The 26,625-nt window shown below is 44.9% G+C and overlaps 1 protein-coding gene across 1 annotated transcript in view; it reads right to left on the bottom strand.

The window, feature by feature from the left end:
- Positions 1-26,176, bottom strand: part of LOC136612853 (intercellular adhesion molecule 5-like) — a 51,557-nt gene extending 25,381 nt beyond the window's left edge. The window contains exons 1-2 of the mRNA XM_066593570.1: positions 26,112-26,176; positions 19,284-19,371 (exon numbers count right to left, since the gene is read on the bottom strand). Of these exons, the coding sequence (XP_066449667.1) occupies positions 19,284-19,344 (61 nt within the window). The 5' untranslated portion in view covers positions 19,345-19,371; positions 26,112-26,176. The remainder of the gene's footprint in view (positions 1-19,283; positions 19,372-26,111) is intronic.
- Between the last annotated feature and the right edge of the window lie 449 nt (positions 26,177-26,625).

Below are 26,625 nucleotides of genomic sequence, written 5' to 3'. Positions count from 1 at the left end.
GATCCTGAGTTACATCCTGTATTATACTCCAGAGCTGCACTCACTATTCTCCTGGTGGAGTCACTGTGTACATTACTTATCCTGTACTGATCCTGAGTTACATCCTGTATTATACTCCAAAGCTGCACTCACTATTCTGTGAGGCATTATTAGAAACAGGCACAAAGCTAGTCCTCAGGCACCACAGTGATAACTTAGCTGAGTGTCTATAATGTAGGTGTAGTGGCCCAGTACATGCTTTTGTCATGGAATATAAAGTGTTAAGTTTCAGAATGCAATAAGTGTATGTTTCTTACCTTGTTTTGGACTATTGACCTTTAAATAGAAGACTAAAACCTATGCTTTGTAGTGCCGGGAACTAGGATTTTAAGATAAGAAGTCAACAGACAAATTAAATAAGGCTAAGCTATGTTAACAGAGAAAACACACAATTCATGCAGAACTATTGTCTAATGCAACAGCAATATCCTGACTTAGGTAATTCTGTGTTTGAGACGGGCCTTAAAAGCTTTGAGACTATTTGGTAGATGTCAAGAAGTCTTATGATCAATAAGTATTTTCACCTTTGTAACAGTACGCTACGTAACACTAATCTTTGTACCAAGTAACTTTTGTATACGCCCTCTTCTTTCTGTATAAGAGTTGGTTATGTTGATAATAAAGTAGAATTCATTGATTCTCATGGAGAAGTGTCTTGACATAACATGGAGTGATTTCATGCTATTGATAGATGATGCTAGCAAAATCTCCTCATCACGGGCTTCCATATCTACCAATTTGGCACCTGGCAACGAGGTCATCAGATCGGTACCGGTGTGGTCCGATAACACTTTCCTGGACCCCTCCATAATGTCATACATCTATGTCTTATGTTGATGCTCGGTGCAAATTTGTCTAGTCATTCTGCCATGTGTATTGCACAGCTGCAGTGTGTGATGGGTTAAGTGTTTGCAAAGCCTGGAGACTGTCTGTAAATGTATCAATTTATGTCCTGTCATGTGGTATGAATGAGGTTATAAAAGTGAGTGCTTGAGAACAGGAAAGAGTTCATGTTTTCTAGGGTCCCATTCAAGAGGTTCAGCTACATGTGGGTACCTTTAACCCTGATGTAGCGAAGAATGGAAGAGAAAGAGAGGTTTTCCCAACTTGGATGTACATGTGATGAGGAAGGAGTGAGCCCGACCTAAGCAGAGCGAGAGCAAGAGCAACCGTGAGTGAGTGCTTTGCAAGGCCCAGTGCAGAGGTACTGTAATGGATTGTAATAAACTAAGTAAAATGTCCATTGCAAATATGTGTTTCTTTTCCTCACTACTAACACAGCTGCCTGTCTGAAAGTGCTGACTAACCCCCTCTTCGCCCCTCCCATCATCTACTCAATATGGCGACTCCCTAGTCCTGGAATTCCAAGATAAGGACGTCAGTGTTGCAGCCGTTCGGAGGTTCCCACCTTGCTTTCAGGCCAGACCAGGGTTTAGCAGTATTCCTACCTCTCCTGGAGCTGAGGGGTGTGGTGGTTGCAAGAGTAATGTCAGTCCTCACCTGGTGCTGAGTAGCTCTGCTCCTATTTAAGCAGTGCTAGTATTGACCCCTGTGCTGGTCAATGCTTCAGTTGCCGCTGGATAGCTGCTGAGGAACACATCCTGCTTGAAGCTCCTCCGTGCTAGCTAAGTTCCTACATCTGTTTTGTTTGGTCTTCTGTTTCCCTTTCTTTTGGTTTTAGGGCTCCCTGATAGGGACTTGTCAGTGGCCCAGGCACGAGTGCGGGTCCGCACCTATCGGAGCGATCGGCCCGCCGAGTAGGCAGGGCCTCCTCCTGGGTAAGGGGTTTATAGGGAGAGGTTTTCCCGTAGTTTTATGTTTCTTTTGCACAGGTGTGCCTTTTCATTTGTTTTGGATATTGCATGTCCGGTTGAACGCAACAGTCAGCTCCGGAAGGAAGAGACCCATACAATGCAATGACCAATCAGCTACAGATTTGTACTTCATGTCGTATTAACTATGCACACTATCTATAAAACCCCATGCAGCTCGATCAGAATAAAGAAGTTTCACTGTGATTCTTCTGTGCATGCACAGGCCTCAGGCCTTTTAATCAGGAAGGGGGCAGATATTCATCATCGGCTACCCTAAGTACCAATCCATAACAAATGGCACCCCAGATGGGGCACCAGGTTGTGGACCGCGAGAGCAGCCGTGAGAAAAGTCGCTGGGGACGAACCAACCAGACGGACGCAGTGGAGACTGATCACCTCCCTGAGTACTGTGGGACACCTTGTTACTTACGAGTACGCCTGCCTTCCCGGGCAGTTTCTGTAACTTATACGGCTGGTCGGCAGCCATCAAAGACAGGTGATATTCTTGCCCAGTGTTTGATAACCCCAAACCTGTCATACTGAATATCTGCTGCCCGGTTTTATGTTACGTGTGCGTTGATGGTTGAAAGAAAGTTGGAGGATTCAGTGAAACGGCAGTTAAGTTTACAGGGAAATTAGCGCGGGTATACTACCTTAGTGACATTGCGGTAAAGCAAGTCACGGAAGCAGGGCGCTGGATACACATAGCGGTCAAGCGAGAGCGGGGACATCCTTAGTAACAGGTATCCTCCACAGTCTCCTATGACTGCTATTGTTTAATGTTATATCATGTCCTAAGAATGTTACTGGGCTTATGAGGTTGCCCGAAGGCCCCCTGTCCACAGCCGTGACGGAATATTGCTAATGATGTGGGAGAGCTTTCATGTCTCCGCGATGAACCTATCTGACAGATAGGCTCACCACGGTGAATCGCGGCATGCCGCGATTTGAATCCTGCAAGCAGAGAGTCGCTATCATTCTCCGCTCGTGGATGTCGGGACTGCGCTTTACTGCATTACCCGCGGCCGGATTATCGCCAATGAACTATCGCCCATGGACAGGAGCCCTTAAGGTGCTTTTACATGTAACGGTATTTAAACCGAACGATTAGCAAACAAGCCAGCGATGATTTTTATGCTTGCATGAAATGAACGATAAAAGATGAGCAAACAAATTATTGTTCATTGTTCGATCGTTGGCCATGTTTACACTGAATGATTATCGCTCAAATTCGAATGACCTTGTGATTTAATTGAATCATATCCTAATCATTGCATATAAACGCACTTTGGGGGCTCCTTCACACGGGTGTATTTGTGCATTTATGCACGAAATAGGCAGAGAATAGAACCAAGTGATGTCAAGGGGTTCATTCTCATTTCCCGTTTTTGCGGACACATTTCTCCAGCATGCAGAAAAAAAAAATTGAATGCACTCTATTTTGTGCACCAAAGGTCCCCATAGAAGTCTATGGGAGGTGAGCAAATGCGTGCACAGATGTGAAGTACGCTGCGCAATTGAGTGAAAAAAAGAGCACATCTGGACCTCATTAGGCTAAATAGCCATCTAATTCAGGGCGGGTTCATCTGCTGCGCGCAAATAAACATGTCCTGCATGCGCAAAAAATACTGCAAATTGCACCAATGCACATGCAAAAAATCCTTGTACATAAAGCAAATATGTTGCACTTAGTTGTGCGCAAAAACACGTACGCTGGTCTGAAGGCGTCCTAAGGGTGCTTTTACGTGTAACAATTTATCGTTCGCACAAGTGAACCCGCAAACAATGACAGAGTTCGCTTATACAGCCTGTTTATACAGGCAGATAAGTAAAGCGTTCAGTTCTTTGATCTAGTGAATGAGAACCACTGAATGATCAGTGTTTAAACCGAATGATTAGGGAGTGAGCCAACAGTGATTTCCATGCTTGCATAAAATGAATGATAAGGAAACGACTTATTGTTTGAATGTTGGCTGTGTTTAAACTGAAATTTGAACAATCTAGCGATTTTTTTTTTTTTTTTATGCTAATCATTCTGTCAAAATGTACAATAAGATTACAGCAGTGTTTTCTGTGTGAGTGTAAAGGTCCATTTACACACAAAGATAACTATTCAAACGATTGAAAGATTGAAATTTTTAGCGATCGTTATGCTTAAAGTGACACTAATGTCCATTAACACTTTATCATCTTCATTTGCGTGTAAAAAGGCCTCCAGGAGCTGTTTGCAGAGCACAGCATGTTGCCTGGGCTCTGTGCAGAGCTGCATTGTTCTCCTCAGGGATGTCGGCAGAATACAATGCAATCTCCTAGCTCCCCCAGAGAACACAACATTTGGTCTATTGACAGATACTTTATCTCTCTGCAGCTGAATGATGGATTTTAAGCTTACCTTAAAATCCTCGTTCAGACGAAAAGTGCACGATGGGCGCATTTAAGCTCAACGATTATCGCTCATTTGCGGTCGTTTGAATGAATTTTGAGTGATCGTTGAGTGTAAATGGGCCTTAAGAGGGAGATTGCTGTATATTGTTTATGCAAAAATACTGTGAGGTACCTCACTATGTGGTGCTGGTCCTTCAAGGCAGTGGTTGAGGATGGAGGGACAGGACCTTCTCTTTGGCTTGTGGATATAGTGGGTGTTTGTCCGGGTTTCGGGACAGTGTGGTATAGCAGTCGGAGCAGCGGTGTGTGGAAGCTGACTTTTACATGGCCACCAACAGAAAGCCATATCGGGCGGTCTTGCTGTCATTTTGCCACTGCTAAGGGTCGGTCAGACTCCTTTAGCCTTCACCATTGGGATTCCACTAGCGATGGAAACGGGACTAGGCCTGTGAGTACCTTAGTATATGAGTAGACAATTTCTAACAAAAGGACTTCATGCGCAAGACCTCGGCTGAGGCGCCTAAGAGGGGACCGAGAACCAGGCCTTCAGTTGAGGAGACAGCGGGGTACAAGATATAATTTTAGATTATAGTCATAACGCCAGTGTCCCTAGATGAGTCATCAGTTACTCGCGATGAATAAATGTGGTTTCCTTTTACTCACTTTACAACTTTGACTTTCCAATATAGGCAAATTTACTGGTACTTCTTAACATGAAGTTATAGACTTCGGAACAGTTTCCTGAACTCTACTTCTCTGAACATATTTAACAATAGGCGTTCTTCTCCCAGAGCACACACATCCTCAGACGCTGTTATCTGAAGGGCACTTGCTTGGTTTACACGGTCTTTCATATCACTCTCACTTTAGTCATTAGCTGTAACAGACTTCTGCGCTTTCCCGCCATATGCAAGTCAGTGGGGCGCGTACAACTCTCGCATTCCCATACCGACTGTTAAACAGCATCTCCTGTACTTTCATTCTCGGAGGAAACAAACGTTCCAGCAGCAGAAACATAGCTGTGGCCTAGCCCCGGCAGGAGCATCAACGTGCGCCTCCTTCTCTGACGACACACACCACACTACTCAACTCTCTCACTAACTAACTCCTCCCCTATTCTACTCAAACCACCAATCACGACACACTAACAGGACAGAGAGACAAACGAACTTACTTAAAGACAAACAAACTTACAAATAATGGACAGACCCTACTGTGGTCCACTTCATTATTCACTAGACTGTGGAGTTACTGTACGGCCCAAGTAAAATATTTAGTCTGAGTCTGTTTCTTAGCGGCCCGATTAAGGCCACTTGTGCTTTTTGTTTAAGGATTTTATTGAGTTCATCTGCCACAAAATGCCCAATCTGCATCATTCCAGAGCTACCCGCGTAGTATCAGATGGGTGGCCAGGCTAAGAAATGAGTATGAAACGGAGCGGCACCCTTATAGGTTGACAAGGCCACCATGAGTCCCACCAGGGTCTGTCATGCAGACAGAGTCTGTAGTGTCTGTTCAACTTGATTCACCGACACGTACCACCTCAATGGAGGGAACCCCAGTTCTGAACGTTAATCGGGTTCCCCATGCATGAGGTCAAAATGTACCAACACAGTGCCCATGGGGAAACTAATACTGGTGGGCATCTTGAGGATCAGTCTTTAGTTGTACAGATAAACTATCGAGTAAAACCGATGTAGGCACAGAAACAAAACTCAAACCCTCGTCATCCATATTCTGTAGTTTTATGAACTTTCATAACCCACGGCTCCAGCCCTGGAAGGTGCCAAGGCAGACTGATTGCGGGGCACCGAAGCAGCTTTTCCAGGAAGTCTGTAGAGAGAGATATCATGTAATTGCTTGAAGAAAATCAGAGAAGTTTATCCAGGTTGAATGTTGATCTTACAAGAAAGCTAATTGTCTTTTCTATGTCAGGAAGCGATGTTTGTACATAATGTCCGGCTCACTTGCCAGGTTTGTCAGCGGGAGATTGTTTGCCATAAAACTGAGAAGTAAAGAAAAGTTCTTCAAGTTGGACTATGTGAACAAGATCTACACTAAATGGTGCCCTGCCCAAAACCCGAGCTACCATCATCTATACTCAAAGATGTTGGAAATGGCGCATTGCTCACTGTATTTAGCACATAAAGGAAATTATCTTTAAAGGGAACCTGTCACCTGCCTAAGGCCCCATAAAATTACGGTAACAAAGAAGTATTTTTATACTTACCGTATCCCTGAATCCCGCGGTGCCCACGGGGTGCATGGAAATCTGACTCTCTTTAGATTGCCATGCGCATGCCCTCCCATACAAGTCAGTGTTGTGTAGTCCCTAAGGCCCGCTTCACACGGAAAAGAAAATTGTAGGAGATTTGTGCGTTGCGAGACGCACAAAGTTCACACCACTATGAATCCCATTCTTTTGAATGGCGTCATGCGAATGAGCAATTTTTCTTGCATAGCACCATGATGCGATGTGAGAAACAAATTACAGCATGTTCTATCTGTTCTGTGTGATCTCACATCACAGCCTCATTGTTTTCAATCAGGCCAATGGCAGCAGCGCCGGCCCCATTGAAAGCAATAAGAGAACTCCATGATCCTCTGTGACTCCACATGAAAACATTTCGCATCCCTGGGGCTTGGCCTGTGATTCATGGTCCGATATCGCCCCCCCCACTGTGTGAAGTTAGCCTAGCAGTCACTATACGTTATGCACACATTCAGCTTTTCTGGACGTTGGCCCCACTTAGGCTCCCTGTCCACGGGCGTTGTGGTATCCCGCCACGGGAGCCGCCACCCAGGAGCAGGAGCCGCAGACGGTTCTCCGCAGGTCAGCCTAATCTGATAGATCGGCTGCGAATTGCCGTCCGCGAGCGGAAAATCGCAATGATTCTCCACTCGTGGACAAGGGGCCGGCGCTTTCTATAGCAATGCTATGGAAAGCTTCATATGGTGTGATTCACACAGAGCAGATTTGCTGTGGAAATTCTGTCCGGAATTTTGCCACTGCGGCCACTAGTCCCGGGATTAGCCGGGATTTCTCAGAAATCTCGTCCACATGGGATGGCAAATCTGCCGCGGCAAAGTCGTCAGAAGCTGGCACTGCGGCGCGGATTCGCCGGCCGCAGCATGTTCATTTTTTTACTTCCGCTGCGACCGCGCTCTTCTCTATGGGAGCGCGGTCCGCAGCGGAAGAGCAAGCGGCCATGCCCCTTCAAAACCCGCTGCTAAGTGCCGCGGGTTTTGAAGCAGTGCTTCTCCCGGCGGAAATCTTGCGGTTTTTCGTTGCGGCCAAACCGCGAGATTTCCGCCGGGAATCCGCCCCATGTGAACCCAGCCTAAAAGTCTGCTGGTAACTCCTGATACGAAAAACGACTTGCTCTTTTGCGGGGTGTTGCTCCCTCTAGGAGTCTCTGTAATGGTCCCTCCAGCAGCTCCAACTGCTGTACTGTAGCCTCTTGTAGACAGTAGTCCTCTGGGTTTGCAGCATGGCCTCCTGCAGACTATCGCTCCCAGCAGTGCTTCTTGGGTCAAGCAACAGCTCACATAGCAACACCTCAGTGGGCTCACTCTCCTCAAGGCTGCTGGCTCTAGTCCACCTGGCAAACAAAGTCTCTACTCTGACCCTTCCTCTTTTACAAGGAAGCTTTGTTTCAGCAGCTACACAGTCCTTTTTCTTTCAGGTGCAAGCAGCCCTCCTGCCAACTGTGCTGCGCCTCACAACATACCCAACAACAGCGCCCCACACCATACCCAGCCACAGTGTCCCACACCATACCCAGCTACAGTGCCCTACAACATACCCAATCACATTGTCCCACAACATACCTAGCCACAGCACCTCACAACATACCCAGCCACAGTGCCCCACAACATACCCAGCCACAGTGCCCCACAACATACCCAGCCACAGTGCCCCACAACACACAACATACCCAGCCACAGCACCCCACAACATACTGTAGAGGTGCACTACAGAGAATGGCCTGTAGGGGGCAACAGACAGGCAGTCTGGTGCCTGAGACAAAAGGAAAACACCCACAGGTGTGGTCAGGAAGTGGGCTATAGGTGTGCATTCCTCCTACAGTCAGTGGAAAAGTGGGCTGCAAGCCAGAGAGGGACCTTGGCTGTGAGCCAGAGACCGGTCTAGAGAGGGACCTTGGCTGTGAGCCAGAGACCGGTCTAGAGAGGGACCTGGGCTGTGAGCCAGAGACAGGTCTAGAGAGAGAGAGCTGAACACTGAAGAGACTGTTCATGTGCCTCTAGAAAGTTGGGTGAAGCGTTCCTGAGGAAAACTGTGAGTTTTGAACTGAGGAGAACTGTATGAAGTTGCCCTGGAGAGTGGGTGAGAAACACAGTTGGACTGTTTATTAAAACCCTGACGTAAAAGGACATTTAGGTTTACCTGCATAAAGGGCTGTGCTGAAGCAAGCTGCTATTGCTGTGAAGTTTAAAATAAATAGGCATTTGGAGTATAACCCATTGGTGTCTACCTGTGATGTGAGCGAATGATCTCCAGGTTGCTACAATACCCAGCCACAGCCTCCCACAAAATACCCAGCCACAGCGCCCCACAAGATACCCAGCCACAACCTCCCACAAAATACCCAGCCACAGCCTCCCACAACATACCCAGCTATAGTGCCCCACAACATACCCAGCTATAGTGCCCCACAACATACCCAGCCACAGTGCCCCACAACATACCCAGCCACAGTGCCCCACAACATACCCAGCCACAGTGCCCCACAACATACCCAGCCACAGTGCCCCACAACATACCCAGCCACAGTGCCCCACAACATACCCAGCCACAGTGTTCCCATAACACAATCCATTACAATGCTCTATGTTGCAGTTATCGATAGTGTTATACAGGGTCAGCCACAGAGAAGTAGGCCGGCACCACACTCTTAGGCCGGCTTCACACGAGCGTGACGGGCTCCGCCGCGGAATATTCCGCAGTGAAGCCCGTCACGGCGCCCCCCAGAGACCCCATACTTACCAGCGGAAGATAACGTGAAGACGCTTCCCCGCCCACCGCCGCCGCGTCATGTGACACGCCCACAGCGGGAGATAGCGTGAACGGACGGCTTCCATTGACTGCAATGGAAGCCGTCTGCGCGTACACCCGCGGCAAATAGAGCATGCCGCGGGTGAGGACGGGAGATTTCACGGGAGATTTCGCATCGTGAGCATTGAGCTATTAGGTTCAATAGAACCTAATAGCAGGGGGCAATGCAGCAGATTTTTGCCGCGAATTTACGCGGCGTAAATCCGTTCGTGGGAAGGAGGCCTTATAAAAGCTGTCTAAAAGAAAATCTGTCTTTGCTGCTCTTAGCAACCAATCACAGCACAGTTTTCATTTTACCTCAGCAGGAAAAAAAATAAAAGATGTGCTGTGATTGGCTGCTAGGGGCAAGAGAAAGCTTTGCTTTCAGACATTTTTTAGAAGAGTGTGGCCGGCCCCGTGTAACACAAACACATTACCCCATAACACAGACAGCTGCAGGCCTGTATAATACTGAAAGCTACAGTGCCCCATAACAGTGCTCCCATAGAAGAGCACACCACCAATTACCACATATCATTACCAACTCCAGTGTCATAACAATGAAGACAACTGCAGAGCCCCCATGACACAGGCAGCCATTTTGTCCCTACAACACTGTGCCAGTCACAGCTACCCCACAACACTTAAATGGATGACAATATAAACAGCCAGAACAATCGCAAGTTCATGTCCCCTAACAGGACCCCGAAAAAGTTACATAAAGTTTAAAGGGGTTTTGTCATTTTAAAAAAAGAATCAATACTTATCTATCCCTCTCCTGTCAATCTTCTTACTGCATCATCTTCCCGACGATCTTCTCCTGTCTCCTGCATTCCCCTGGATCACCTCACTGCTTCTTATTGTTATGAAGCATCCATTCTCTGCAGTCTCCTTCCTGCAGGTCAGTGTAAGTTATGTTACTAGTGATGTAGCGTTCACTGCCTAGGAAGGAATGCCGATCTATGGCCAAGACTGTGCATGCGCTGAATATCACCACGTGAGTTCGTATACTATTGCAGAGGGACAACGCGCTTGCGCAGTCTCGGCAATAGATCGGCACTCCCTGCTAGGCTGTGAATGCTATGTCACTAGTGACCAGGTACATTGCCCTGCAGGAAGGAGACTGCAGAGAATGGACGCTTCGTCACCGGAAGATGAAGAATCGGCCGGCTGGAGGTAAGGTGACTCGGGTGCTGCAGGAGCCAGGAGAAGATCAAGGGGGAGAAGATGTGGTAAGAAAACTGACAGGGGAGGAATAGGTGAGTATAGAATTTTTGTTTTCTAGTGGCAGAATCACTTTAATGTAAAAAACTTACTTTTACTATGTAAAAAGAATGAACTGTTTAAAAAAAGCTATAACTATTTCCATATAGCACCCTTGTAGCAGTACATAGAATAAAGATAACATATCATGTACCGCCACATAGTGAATGACTTAAAAAAATGAATGAGGCTTCATTCACACGGGTGAGCATGATATCGGGCTGAGTTTCTTGGCCCAATATAGCGCTTGCCAACTTGCAATTTTTGCTGCGAGGCGATGAGTTTTTTGCTTAAGATTCACATCGCCGCCTGTGAAAAGATAACGAGTGCTTCCTATTGACTTTACTGAGAAAAATCACACTGGCATACACATGAATGCCACACGATTTCTTTCAAGATCCCATTGAAAGCAACGGGCGATACATTCTGTAATACATTTTCTGCAAGGGAAAAAATTGCTTGTGTGAATAATTCCATTTCAAAAGAAAGCATTTCATATTCGTGTGAGTTTTGTGCATCTTGCATCACATAAAACGAGATATGCGAGATTATCGCTCGTGTGAATAGACCCTAATACAGAATGGAATTGCATTTTTTCACATTCCTGCCCCCACAAAAGAAATAATGAAAAATTAGTCTCTAATGGTGCCTACCCACTAGCGATATGTTTTTTTGAGATGCGAGAGCGAGTGCTTCGCAGCACAGAAAAAACTCGGCGATATTGATCAGTGTCCTCAATGAGGCCAGCGGCAGCAGCGCTAGCCCTATTGAACACATAGGGAGTACATTGCGGATTTCTGCCACAGCTGAATGGCTAAGCGCTGCCTGTGATTGGCTGAGCGCTGTGACCAATCACAGGCAGCGCTCAGCTGACATTCAATGGCTGAGCGCTGCATGCGATTGGCTGAGCGCTCAGCTAATGAGACCAGCTCTTTCTGGGGGCGGGGATTTTTCAATCCCTGGCTTCTAGAAGACAGAAGACGACTGCCGGGGCCGGAGAGAAGAGCCAGACGGCTGTTCTAGGTGAGCATAATAAAAAAAATAAATTTTTTTTTACAGCAAAGGATGATTTTCAAGCAAGGGCTTCATATTTCAAGCCCTTCCCCGAAAATCATCGCTGCGGGGATTGCCTGCAACCCACTGCTTTCAATGGGGCTGCAGCCCCAAGTTTTATGGTCCCTAAACTGTTGTTGGACACCAGGCCTGTGTGTTATCTCTGCTCCAGATTTCTCAGATAGTCCATTCTGCCATGAAGCCTTTTGGGATGCTTAGTCCGATCTTGAGAGTGTAAGATGGTTATAAACTTGTACCCCCAAATTCTTCTATGATGTTGAAATTTGAAGTTGCCCTTTAGTATGGCAACCTTCAGTAAATGGCTTTGTACGATGATATAAAAGTTAATCCCTGCTTGTAGGGCTAGAGCAGATCTGGTTGTATTTGATGTATGTGGGCCGATCAATGGGCTATTGTGTTTGAGGTGGAAGTTGTCCCAGAACATCTATACCATCCTAAAAGGACATTTATAAATCAGGGCTGCCATCCCACCTCAAATGATGATCAAATCACCAGAGCCACCAGGATACCCAGGAATCAACTACTCCAATACACAGAGAAGGAAGGAAACAATGGTGTACCTCTAGTAGTGACCTACAATCCACAGCTAGAAGTACTAAGGAAGACTGCAAAGAGACTCCACCATACCCTACACAAGGATGACCGTCTGACCACTATATTCCCGGACCCTCCGCTTCTGTGTTACAGGCAACCTCAAAGTCTGAGGAACTTTATAATCAGGAGTGCATTGTCCTCCGACACCCAAAAAGGAACTTATCCCTGTACTGTAAGGAGCTGAAGGACCTGCGGACATGTACGGATCGCGGACAGGATACAAATCCCCAACACACAGCAGGACTATAAGATCCTGGGGACATTCACATGTTCCACGTCCGATGTCGTATACCTGATCCTGTGTAGTAAGGCTTTATGTCCACGGGGAAATTAAAAATTAAAATCCAGAGCGTTTTTCCCCATAGGGATGCATTAGACACCCGCAGGTAGTTAAATACCTGCGGATGTCATTTTCCCCTGCAGGCACGGGTCCCGCGTGCAGGAAAAAATCCGGACATGTTCCATTTTAGTGCGGGTCTCCCGCGGGGACGGCTTCCGCAGGCTTCTTTTAAAGCCTATGGAAGCCGTCCGGATCCCCGGGAGACCTGCACCTGAATTAAACTCACCTGCTCCGGACGGTACAGGTCTTCCCTTCTTCATGACCTGATCTTCCTTCTTCGCGGCCGGATCTTCTTTCTTCGGCCCGGCGGATGTGCCCGGCGCAAGCGCGCGGCACGCAGCCGGCGTGCCGAGCACATCCGCCGGGCCGAAGAAAGAAGATCCGGCCGCGAAGAAGGGAAGACCCGCAGCGTCCGCAGCAGGTGAGTTTATTCTTATTTAACGCCTCATGTCCGCGGGGCAGGAGGGACCCGCTACGGATTCTCCATGGAGAATCCGTAGCGGGCCTGATTTTCCCCGTGGACATGAGGCCTAAATGTCCTGTTCGGGGGCTTTATGTTGGGGAAACGGGACAAAAACTTACAGCGAGGATGAGGTCTCACCGCCGTACTATTAGACCTCAATCATACAGATGTTTTTCTCAGCGTTTAGCGCTGTGCTAAACACTGTCAGCGGCTCCCATGGTTTTCAATGCAGCCTCTCAGACAGCCGCTCAATCGCGACGCTTTCTAGCGGAATCTGTTCTATTTTTGGGTGTTTAGCGCACCACATCAATGATGAGGAGAGATAAAAGCCGGCATTGAAAACTAAAGTAAAATGTGGCAAAGCCTTTCAACAATGCCCGTGTGAGGGAGACCTTAAAGAAAGACCCAAATACCTGTGGCTGAGCATTTTTCTAGTCACAGACACAACATAGAACATATGAAGGTTATTATATTAAAAGGCAACTTCAAATCTTAACATCATAAAAGAGTTTGGGTGTTCAAATTTATAATCTTCTTTGAGACTCTCAACACAGGCCTAAACATCTCAAAAGGTTTCATATATAGAGCAGAGATAACACGCTGGCCTGGTGACCCCCTCAACACCAATTTGGAGACCATAAAATGCTCACTGTGGACTAATTAACTATGTACTCTTATGCTCATCCTGTTTTGTTATTGTTTTGCACACTGCACAGCTGGATTCCGCATGCGGCAGCGGCGTCCGTGCGTACCTGCTTTTCTTGATCTTCATCTGTACTGCAGATGGTCCGCATGGACATTCGCAGTAAAGATTTTTTTTAAATGCCTGCTTCTCCCGCAGAATCTGCGGACGGGCCGTGGGTTGGACGGCTTCCATTGACTTCAGTGGAAGTCGTCCTTGCGGACACCGCAGGAACATGGAGCGTACTGCGATTTTTTTTAATCCGCGAGCAGTAACTGCAATTTTGTTTCCGCTCGTGTATATAAAGAATCACTTTTGCATAGCATGCTATGGGCGGTATTTGCTGCAGAATCCAGAGGCGGTCACACACTCCGGATTCCGCCATTAAAATCCACCTGTGTGCATTCGGCCTCAGTGCAATTAATGAGAACCCTGTGAAGGTTCGCAAAAACGCAGTAACATCATGTATTTTTGTTAGCCATTAAAAGTTATCATATCTACAAGTCTACTTTGTTTCTCTTACTGAGAACGGTCACATTTGGCTCTACTGGCTAACACCGGACCAAACCTTTTTCTTTTTACCTAATGGAGAAATACAAATGTTACAGCTCTTGGAGTGAGGTAACATAAAAGATGACACGTTTTGCGGCCCTGGGCTTGGTCTTTAAGGGGTTACTTATATCTGTCTCTTTCATTTCCTGTGTAATATCAGAGTCAATCGTATGCCAACCAGAGGAAGTTAGTTCCTTCACAGTCAGCATCTAGTTCTACAGAGCATTATCTCTATTCTAGCACAATAGCAGGTGGGGCTGTTAACATTTTGCTTTGTGGTCCAGGAGATAGAAGTTACGCCTCTGACCAGTCCCATCTTGTGTTGAACCAACTGCAGTACCGGGACAGCAATCATACTACCAAGGACGTCCCTGTTTGATCAGCGACATGATCAGTATTGGTCATGGAAGGGTAGAATGGAAAAATTAAGAGATCCAGCCAATTAGGCTCAACTGTATGTTGGAGGGATTAAGTCTTTGGACCCGGACATATTTATGTCATGTGCTTTTAATTCCCAGTATGCATACAGCACATGATTATATCTCTAGCAAAGAACTCACCATAGACCACATATTTTATTCATATGACTATAGACCACATTATTTGGCGATTCTACTTGGAAAGGACTCCCCTCAAATTAGTAGTTTAAGAGGTTATCTAGTTGTAAAACTATCGAAGGCCTATCTACAGGATAGGACCTCAATAGCAGATCAACATGGGTCTGCTGCCCAGGCACGGCACTGATCAGCTGCTCGACAGGCCTTTGTGCTTGTGCACCAAACTGATTTTTGCAGGAAGCAGACAGACTTGGTATTGTAGCCAAACTTCCCATTGAAGTGAAAGGCCTGTAATCCCAAGCCTGACCACTACAGTGGGAACGGAGCTGTCTGCTTCCTGCATAAATCAACTCAGTGCATGAGCTCACCAACCTGGTGAACAGCCAATCATCAGTGGTACTGCGGGGTAAACCCCGGCTGATGTACTATTGATAGCCTATCCTAAGGATAGGCCATCAGTAGTTTATAACTAGACAACTACTTGTAACTACATTTACAACCACGTATAGATAACATGGTCAGATGCATCAGAGAGGAGTATGAAAAATAAAACCCCCTTTACAACAGCGAATTGTACATTAATTGTCCGATATTATCATAAACAGCAGCCTTTGGTTGGTTGTCTATTTGGGATCGGTAGATGCCATGAAAGAATATGACCAATAAATGGGGTAAATGGTCAAAATCGTCCGTTTGGATCAGTATTTATTTTCTGTCTATGCTTTATACAACTTCTCAAAATTATACCAGAGTAACGATAACCCCTCCAAGTGGGCCACTGGTTTGCTGCGATTCTACTCCACGCACAGATAGTCCCAGTTTTATGGCTGCTGATTCTGCACTTGGCCAAAGCGCAGTACTTGATGGTGTGAACAGGAGCGTAGTGGAACGACAGGCTTGGGACAGGCCTGGCAGAAAGCAATAGCACAGTTCAATATACATCCAATATACATCCAATCAGTGGCCCGAACCTGTCAGCTGCACCTCAAGAACATCTCAAGAATCAGCTCTTTTCTCACCATAGACACGCTGAAAACGCTTATTGTTGCACTCATCCACTCATGGCTCGACTATTGCAACTCATTGCTGATCGGCCTCCCCTGCACCAGACTCTACCCTCTCCAATCCATCCTGAATGCGGCAGCCAGGCTCATCTTCCTGTCCAGCCGCTACTCGGACGCCTCTGCCCTGTGCCGGTCACTGCACTGGCTGCCCGTTAAATACAGAATTCAATTTAAACTTATTACCTTAATCCACAAAGCCCTCCACAGCGCAGCGCCCCCCTATATCGCCTCCCTCATCTCCATCCATCACCCAGCCCAGGCTCTCCGCTCGGCAAGCGAAACTAGACTGCACACCCCTCTAATTCGAACTTCTCACTCCCGCCTCCAAGACTTCTCCAGAGCAGCACCGGTCCTCTGGAACGCATTACCAAAGAACATCTGGGCAATCCAGGACTCGAAAAACTCCAGGCGTGCTCTAAAAACGCACCTCTTCAGGGATGCATACCGCATTCCCTAAACAAACCCCTCTGTACTCCGCCTGATAACATGCTCCCTGACCTACTGACTGCAATCCCTGCTAGCCATCATAAACCGCTCCTGTAGTCATATTGATCCTGCCGTCGCATAGCTAAATGTCTGACTGTTGTCTGTATATAGCATCCCTCACTCTCCAGCACGCGATACTGTGCACACCTCCAGCCATTTTACCTTCTGTATCACCCCTTTACTTGTAGTATGTAAGCTCGTTGGAGCAGGACCGGCACCCCTATTGTTTCCATCAACTGATTACGATTGTAACCGTGGTTCTGTAATGTTTGTACTTTTGTCTTTCTGTATTCCCCCTGTCTATGTAAGCGCTGCGGAATATGTTGGCGCTATACAAATAAAGTTTATTATTATTATTTATTATTATACAGAACCGAGGTCAAGAAGGACAGAAGTCAGAATGGTCAGTAATCAGGCAAGGGTCGGGACCAGGAATACAAACAAACAAAGGCTTTGTCACAATTGCTAATGAGACCAATTGCTTAGGCATCCCCCTAGGGTGTTGATGCCTAATATAGCAGATGCCAACTGGCAATTTGTGGGAGATAGAATTAGGGAGCGCATGCTGGCCCTTTAAGATAGAGGGTGGGGGCGCAGGTGAGTCCTACAGGCAGAAGCTTGGGAATGAGCAGAGATAGTAGACGACCATGCAACATTTGGCGGTGTGCGACTGCAAGTCCTAGAACCAGTGGGCGATGGCACATAAGCATGCTCAAATAATACCCCCATATATATGCTATCAGGGACGACGGATTTAATGCTGACCTGAAGTCAGCGATGAGCGAACAGTGCATGATAAGTGCATTATGGGCGCGTATTTACATGCAACGGCTATCGCTCAAAAGCCGTCGTTTGGACCCATTTTTCAGCGATATAATTCTTGCATGTAAATGGGGCTTATGCCTCTGGTAGCGGGGTTGTGTTGAGAGGTAGCTGAGCCCGCTCCACACATGGCAAGTGTAGACTATCTTTAACTGCTTACACCCGGCCTCAACACCAACATTCAAAGCTAACTCCAATGCCAACTATTAACCAATTAGATGCTGCTATCAAATCTAATAGCAACATTTAAATGGCCCTACAAAGGCTCCCTCTGTCTCCCAAACAGCTCCCCTCCCACCCTGCCAATGAGATCCCAGGGTACCGTTTGGGTGTCATGGTAGTCCAGGTCCTTGTATAGTTCTGCCTATTATGATGTATCTGTGGCCTGTGACATGTCTTAATAGAATGCCTGAAGAAATAAAATAAACTGCAATACTGAAGCATTGCTGTGAATTGTGTAAGAGATCAGATGATCACCAGTTCAAGTCCCCTACACATCTCCAAAATTGCATTTTTATTTGGTTAAAAAAAAAAAAAAGTTATAAAAAGCAATCAAAAAGTCGTATGTCCCCCAAAATGGTGCCAACAGAAACTACAGGTTGTTCAGCAAAAAGCAAGCCTCCGCGCAATCCCATCGGCGAAAAAATAAAAAGTTATGGTGGTCAGAAGACGGCGACAGAAAAACACTATATAAATTTGGTATTGCCATAATTGTACTGACCTACAGAATAAAGTTAACATGTAATTTTTGTCGCAAGGTGTAGGCCGTACAAACAAGACAACCCCAAAAATGACAAAATATGTATATTTTTTCATTTAATCCCACTGTCCATGGCCCAGTAGAATATCAATAGCGATATTCCGCCACGGGGGAGGAGCTGGGAGTGCTGTCAGGTCTCCGAGGTGAGCCTATCTGATAGATAGGCTCATCACGGCAAATGTGGCATGCCGCGATGTAAATCCTGCGAGTGGAGAATCGCTATGATCCTCTGCTCGTGGATGCCGGCACTGAGCTTTCCATAGCAGCACTATGGAAAGCTTCACACTGCGTGATCCGACAGTGATTTATCGCCGGCGGATCATTGCCCGTGGACAGGCAGCCTTAACACAAAACGGAATTAGTCCATGGGGACATTTCTGCGTCACAATGTTATCCTATGGGGCTTGAATTCCGCACCTGTTTAAATCCGCGCAAAACTGCAAAATTCAATTCCGCAGCAGGAAAACTTTCTGCAGGACGTCTTGCGGAATTGTCACTGCAGATTTCTAACATACCGGAGATGGAATTCTGCAATTAAAGTCTGCAGTAAAAAAACACAATAAATTCCGCAAGACGTTTCGCAGAACACATTCGATACTTAGAAACGCAAGAAAATGTGCGCTAGTTGACAAAATCCGCATCTGTGCTGTGTCCTGCCGACAATTCCGTCCCGTGTGAAAGGCCCCTGAGAAAGTTTTTAAAAGCTTTTCGGTACATTAAATAATGCCATTAAAAATACAGCGTATCCAGCAAAAAACTATCTCAGAAAAATCAAGAAGTTGTAATTTTTTGATTATGGTGAGAAAAAAGCAAAAACGAAGAAACAACAAAATGGCCGCATCCTTAAAGGGGTTAAACACCGTACGGAATTTTTGGCTGCGAGCTGGAGACACAAACACGCAGACTAAAATTAGTTTCGTTTCAGGTTTTTCCCTGCAGATTCCCTGAAAAACCGACGCACAGAGATAATACATTGTGACTTGTCAGCGCAAATTCTACTTATACAACCGGGAGAAAACCGCATTCTGACACCTTAAAGCCAGATCCTTATTCCTATGCATACAGACGTGCAGGAAGCTGAGACATGGGGGGCTGTTTGAGTTTTCAGAGTTGATGTTTTTATTACTCTGGTGTCTGTAGACCAGCGCTTGGTTAGTAGAGTAAGACCTCCGAGATAACACCAACTCCCTGGCACAAGCTCCCTGCCAAACAGCTCCCCGTATCTCAGCACCCTGGACTCCCACATAACTCAATTGCATTCATGGCTACTAGGTGAAGTAGAAAGTGCCAAATGTAGTGAAAATAAAGTGATACAATGAAGGGTAAACTTACCGAATGCAGGTAATGTGATGAGGAATAGGGCGAGGATGGAGCAGGCTCCATGGAGCTCCATCGGACAGCGGTGGCAATCTCAGTGTGGCTGAGGGGTTCAGAAAGAAAGAATTTCTGCAGCTTTCTGCCTTATCACAAACTTGGTTAAAACAATAGATGGAAGGAAGTCGGTGGCGGCTGTGAGACGCACTGATGGGTTTTTTTTCCCCCCAGAGACTTATAGAATGGGAGAAACATGTGTGAAAAGAAAAGTGACGTACAAGTAGGCGGTACAATAAGACAAGACACAAGGACTTGCAGGTGTGAAGACATCTAAAGATATGTAATACGTACATAGAGAAAAACACAAAGGGACCTTTGTGGGATTTACTGTTTAATGTTAATTGTGGATGGGCTGCGGGTGGGACGACCTCCATTGATTTTAATGGAGGCTGTCCATGTGCAGTCCGCAGCAAAATAGAGGATACTGTGATTTTCCCTCATTTTGCGGAATACGTAAGTATGCAAAAAAAAACGATTTCCCATGCCTTTCAATGCGTGCGATTTGCTGCAGATCCACCGCACAGATTCCACAATAAGAATCCGGCCGTGTGAAGCCACCTTAGGCTATATTCACATGGGTGAGTGCGATTTTGGTAAGTGAAAAACTGACCGTTTTCATTCAATCTTTATGCATGTTTTTTTTTGCGCGGTTCTCTCTGCTCTACACTTCCTAGTTCTTTTTTTTTATGCGGCCTCCATAGTAATTTGCTTTAAAGATGCATCACACTCGCATGAAAATTGCATGCAAATCACATGGTATGCAATTGAGATGCATTTTTTAATGCTTCCGTAGAAAATAATGGATGATTCTTGACAAAGAATCGTGCAAAAATAGGACATGCAGAGATTATTCAATAGGAGGAATTATAGAAAGAAGTTATATGGAGTAATAAGAGGACATATAGGAGAGGTTATATGGAGTAATAGGAAGAAACATAGGAGAGGTTATATGGAGTAATAGGAAGAAACATAGGGGAGGTTATATGGAGTAATAGGAGGAGATATAGGAGAGGTTATATGGAGTGATAGGAGATATAGGGAGGTTATATGGAGTAATAAGAGGACATATAGGGGAGGTTATATGGAGTAATAGGAGGGGATATAGGGGACGTTATATGGAGTAATAGGAGGAGATATAGGGAGGTTATATGGAGTAATAAGAGGACATATAGGGGAGGTTATATGGAGTAATAGGAGGGGATATAGGGGAGGTTATATGGAGTAATTGGAGGAGATATAGGAGAGGTTATATGGAGTAATAGGAAGAAACATAGGGGAGGTTATATGGAGTAATAGGAGGAGATATAGGGGAGGTTATATGGAGTAATAGGAGGGGATATAGGGCAGGTTATATGGAGTAATAGGAGGAGATATAGGGCAGGTTATATGGAGTGATAGGAGGAGATATAGGGGAGGTTATATGGAGTAATAGGAGGGGATATAGGGCAGGTTATATGGAGTAATAGGAGGAGATATAGGGCAGGTTATATGGAGTGATAGGAGATATAGGGAGGTTATATGGAGTAATAAGAGGACATATAGGGGAGGTTATATGGAGTAATAGGAGGGGATATAGGGGACGTTATATGGAGTAATAGGAGGAGATATAGGGAGGTTATATGGAGTAATAAGAGGACATATAGGAGAGGTTATATAGAGTAATAGGAAGAGATATAGGGGAGGTTATATGGAGTAATAGGAGGAGATATAGGGGAGGTTATATGGAGTAATAGGAGGAGATATAGGGGAGGTTATATGGAGTAATAGGAGGAGATATAGGGGAGGTTATATGGAGTAATAGGAGGGGATATAGGGGAGGTTATATGGAGTAATAGGAGGAGATATAGGGGAGGTTATATGGAGTAATAGGAGGAGATATAGGGGAGGTTATATGGAGTAATAGGAGGAGATATAGGGGAGGTTATATGGAGTAATAGGAGGAGATATAGGGCAGGTTATATGGAGTAATAGGAGGAGATATAGGGAGGTTATATGGAGATATAGGGAAGGTTATGTGGCGTCCTTGAACAACATTCTGGCCCCCTCCATAATTGTCATACATGTCTGTCTTATGTGGATGCACTGTGCAAATCTGTCATGTCTATTTTCCATATGTGTGTTGCATAGCTGCAGCTTCTGAAGGGTTAACTCCCTTAAAATCATTGCCTGTCAGCTCTGCTGCATGCTGAATGTATCTATCTCACAGTGTCATGTGGTACAAGTGAGGTTATAAATGTGAGTGTCTGAGAGCGGGAGTGGTTGTTGATGATCTTCCATCTTCCCATGCTGTTGGAGGACCCACAGTGATGCAGGGAAGCACCTTTAGCTTCCCTGCATTGAAAATGGAGAAGAAGGAGAGGCTCCCTATGAGAAGCTGAGGATCTTCCCTTTTCTACAATCCATTGGAGAAACCGCAAGGGTGCAAGGAGACATCTCTGGCTTCCTTGCGTCTAATATGGAGGAGATGAAGAGACAGCCTTACCGCATGTGAAACGTATGAGAGAACGAGTGAGATCACTAAGAATCCCCCAGAGTGAGAGAGAGCACAGCAAAATCCAAATTGCTTCTGAACCAGGTACCCATTCCCATTGTGGCGGTTATTTTTCCTGTGTGGCTAATGGATCACCACACAGAAGTACGTGATTTTCACATGCATGCGCAGAATGAGGGTTGCATTTAAACTGTCTTCTAAGTAATTTTGTCTTCCCAGAGAGTATGTGGAGAGGATCTTGCCTTCTTGCCCCCTCTGGAGTATATTTTGTGTCCAGGACAGGTTACATATAGATAATATGGGCTATAGGGCTTTATTGTTCCTCTGTATTAGTGCCTCCCAACCTCTGAGCTTCTGCGTGAATGTACCTGTAAGTTCCTGTTTTTCAAAGTCAAACTAAGTGAAGTTTTACCGGGCCTCATTCGATCCTGAGGACCCGAGGTACGATAGACTTGTCCAGTGTTTATTGATCCGCCATGTATGAATGTCGGGGGGAACGTTGGCGTCACGAACTGACAACTACTACCCCCCTCTCCTGAAGACTACTGGCCCTATCCTTTGCTGCCGTAACTCCCTTTGGGAAACAGAGTTGGTAAGTGCCACTGTGACAGGTCCATGCACTACACCCTCCCAACTCCAGCTGCATTCTTGGGTAGTGAGCCACTTCCCTGCAGTATCCCATGCCTGGGTGTTGCATGAGTTGGTGTCTCCCAGGGCACCACAAATCTCTGCCCTCACAAACAGGCTATTACAAATATCTGTGTCTCTTCCAGGTTACCACAGTTATATGGAGTAATAGGAGGAGATATGGGGGGGAGGTTATATGGAGTAATAGGGGATATAGGAGAGGTTATATGGGGTAATAGGAGAAGATATAGGAGAGGTTATATGGGGTAAAAGGAGAAGATATAGGGAGAGGTTATATGTGGTAATAGGAGGAGATATAGGGAGAGTATGTATGGAGTAATAGGGGAAGATATAGGGGAGGTTATATGGAGTAATAGGAGGAGATATAGGGGAGGTCATATGGAGTTATAGGAGGAGATATAGGGGAGGTTATATGGAATAATAGGAGGAGGATATATGGAGTAATAGGAGAAGATATAGGGGAGGTCATATGGAGTTATAGGAGGAGATATAGGGGAGGTTATATGGAGTAATAGGAGGAGGATATATGGAGTGATAGAAGGAGATATAGGGGAGGTTATATGGAGTAGTAGGAGAAGATATAGGGGAGGTTATATAGAGTAATAGGAGGAGATATAGGTAGAGGTTATATGGGGTAATTGGAGGAGATATAGAGGAGGTTATATGGGGTAATAGGAGGATATATAGGGGAGGTTATAAGAAGTAATAGGAGGAGATATAGGGGAGGTTATATGGAGTGATAGGAGGAGATATAGGTAGAGGTTATATGGGGTAATAGGAGGATATATAGGGGAGGTTATATGGAGTAATAGGAGGAGATATAGGGAAGCTTATATGGAGTGATAGAAGGAGATATAGAGGGAGGTTATATGGAGTAATAGGAGGAGATATAGGGGAGGTTATATGGAGTAATAGGAGGAGATATAGGGGAGGTTATATGGAGTAATAGGAGGACATATAGGGAGAGGTTATATGAAATAATAGGAGGAGATATAGGGGAGGTTATATGGAGTAATAGGGGAAGATATAGGGGAGGTTATATGGAGTAATAGGAGGAGGATATATGGAGTAATAGGAGGAGATATAGGGACAGGTTATATGATGTCATAGGAGGAGATATAGGGAGAGGATATATGGAGTAATAGGAGGAGATATAGGGGAGGATATATGGAGTAATAGGTGGAGATATAGGAAAGGTTATATGGAGTAATAGAAGCAGATATAGGGGAGGTTATATTGAGTAATATGAGGAGATATAGGGGGAAGATATATGGAGTAACAGGAGCAGATTTAGGGGAGGTTATATGGCGTAATAGGAGGAAATATAGGGGAGGATATATGGAGTAATGGAAGATATAGGGGACGTTATCTGGTGTAATAGGAGAATATATAGGGGAGGACATTCAGAGTAATAGGAGATGATATAGGGAAGGTTATAATGAGTAATAGCATGAGATATATAGGAGAGGTTATATGAAGTAATAGGAGCAGATATAGGTGGGGATTTTATGGAGTAATAGGAGGAGATATAGGGACAGGTTATATGGGGTAATAGGAGAATATATAGGGAGAGGTTATATGGGGTAATAGAAGGAGATATAGGGGAGCTTATATGGGGTAATAGGAGGAGATATAGGGAGTTTATATGGAGTAATAGGAGGATATATAGGAGAGGATATATGGAGTAATAGGAGGAGATATAGGGAGAGGTTATATGAAGTAATAGGAGCAGATATTGGGGGAGATTATATGGAGTAGTAGGAGGAGATATAGGGGAGGTTATATGGAGTAATAGGAGGAGATATAGGGGAGGATATATAGAGTAATAGGAGGAGATAGAGGGGAGGTTATGTGAATTAACAGGAGCATATATAGGGGCAGATTATATGGAGTAATAGGAGCAGATATCGGGGGAGCTTATATAGAGTAATAGTAGCAGATATGGGGAAGGTTATATGGAGCAATAGGAGTAGATATAGGGGAGTTTATATGGAGTTATAGGGGGAGGATATATGGAGTAACAGGAGCAGATATAGGGGTGGTTATATTGAGTAATAGGAGGAAATATAGGGGAGGTTATATGGAGTAATAGGAGAAGATATAGGGGAAGTTGTATGACTTAATAGGAGGAAATATTGGGGAGGTTATATGGAGCAATAGGAGCAGATATAGGGGGAGGTTATATGGAGTAATAGGAGACGATATAGGGGAGGATATATGGAGTAATAGGAGGAGATATAGGGGAAGGATATATGGAGTAATAGGAGGAGATATAGGGGGAGAATATATGGAGTAGTAGGAGGAGATATAGGGGAGGATCTATGGAGTAATAGGAAATATAGAAGAGGTAATATGGAGTAATAGGAGGAGATATAGGGGAGGTTATATGGAGTAATAGGAGGAGATATAGGGGAGGATATATGGAGTAATAGGAGATATAGGAAAGGTTATATGGAGTAATAGGAGGTGATATAGGGGAGGTTATATGGAGTAATAGGAGGAGATATAGGGGAGGATATATGGAGTCATAGGAGATATAGGAGAGGTTATATGAATTAACAGGAGCATATATAGGGGCAGATTATATAGAGTAATAGGAGCAAATATCGGGGGAGGTTTTATAGAGTAATAGCAGATATAGGGGAGCTTATATGGAGTAATAGAAGGAGATATAGGGGAGGTTATATAGAGTAATAGGAGGTGATAAAGGGGAGTTTATATGGAGTAATAGGAGGAGATATAGAAAAGATTATATTGAGCAATAGGAGGAGATATAGAGGAGGTTATATGGAGTAATAGGATTAGATATAGGGGAGGTTATATGCAGTAATAGGAGGAGATATAGAGGAGGTTATATGGAGTAATAGGAGGAGATATAGGTAGAGGTTATATGGAATAATAGGACCATATATAGGGAATTTTATATGGAGTAATAGGAGTAGATATAGAGGAGGTTATATGCAGTAATAGAAGGAGATATATATAGGAAGCTATATGGTGTAATAGGAGCAGATATAGAGGAGGTTATATGCAGTAATAGAAGGAGATATAGGGGAGGTTATATGGTGTAATAGGAGGAGATATAGAGGAGGTTATATGCAGTAATAGGAGGAGATATAGGGAGGTTATATGGAGTAATAGGAGGAGATATAGGGGAGGTTATATGGTGTAATAGGAGGAGATATAGAGGAGGTTATATGCAGTAATAGGAGGAGATATAGGGGAGGTTATATGGACCAATACGAGGAGATTTAGGGGGGGTTAAGGGAATAATAGCTGGAGATATAAGGAAAGTTATATGAATAATAGGAGGAGATATAGGAGAGGTTACATGGAGTAATAGGAGGAGATATAGGGGAGGTTATATGGAGTAATAGGAGGTGAAAGAAGGGAGGTTATATGGAGTAATAGGAGGAGATATAGGGAAAGTAATAGATGTTTAAGTGGAATCGTAAGAAGAGTTTTACAAGGTGACAGAAGTTTTGGGATATAAGAATCAGAGTATTAGGAAGGAATTATAATTGAATATAGTGAAATAGATGAGGACATCAGATGTCTGGTGTATAGTTGGTGCTGTAGATCATATAGAGCATGATAAGGCATATTGGAAAGCTGAGATGTATAGCTATATAATAGGAATTATCTACCTTGTTCCTGGAATATAGATTACAAGCTGTAGTTTCCTTTTCTCTGTGTCTTATGAAAAGCTGAGTAGAGAATGCAGGGAATACTTGGCAGATGTTTATACTTTTCCCAGCCTCCCAACTTCCCAGCAGGATTTACTTCCCCACATAGCCCTCTTCTTATTTACTGCCGCATTATTCTTTGCTTCACTGAATCTTATCTGTCATCTATGCAGAGGCAAATCCAGACCGAGACTACTGACCTCTTCTTCAGAACTCTAGGCCACTTCTTATTAAACTGATTATTAGCAGAAAAGGCAAAAACAGGAAGCCATTGATGTTAATCCTCACAACATAGCTTCCTCTATGAATCTGGTGACTATAATGATGTTATTACATTATTACCCATAATATCGCTATTTCTAGGATCATGCAGAAATCTTGGAGTCACTATGTAATAATCCGGTTCTGTTGCTTTTGGTGTTGGACGGATGACCGGCCTTAGATGACTTACGTAGTACCTACTATTTATAATCCC

The sequence above is a fragment of the Eleutherodactylus coqui genome, chromosome 2 (assembly GCF_035609145.1).
Source record: "Eleutherodactylus coqui strain aEleCoq1 chromosome 2, aEleCoq1.hap1, whole genome shotgun sequence".
Taxonomy (NCBI): domain Eukaryota; kingdom Metazoa; phylum Chordata; class Amphibia; order Anura; family Eleutherodactylidae; genus Eleutherodactylus; species Eleutherodactylus coqui.
This window is presented reverse-complemented; position numbering and strand designations above follow the sequence as displayed.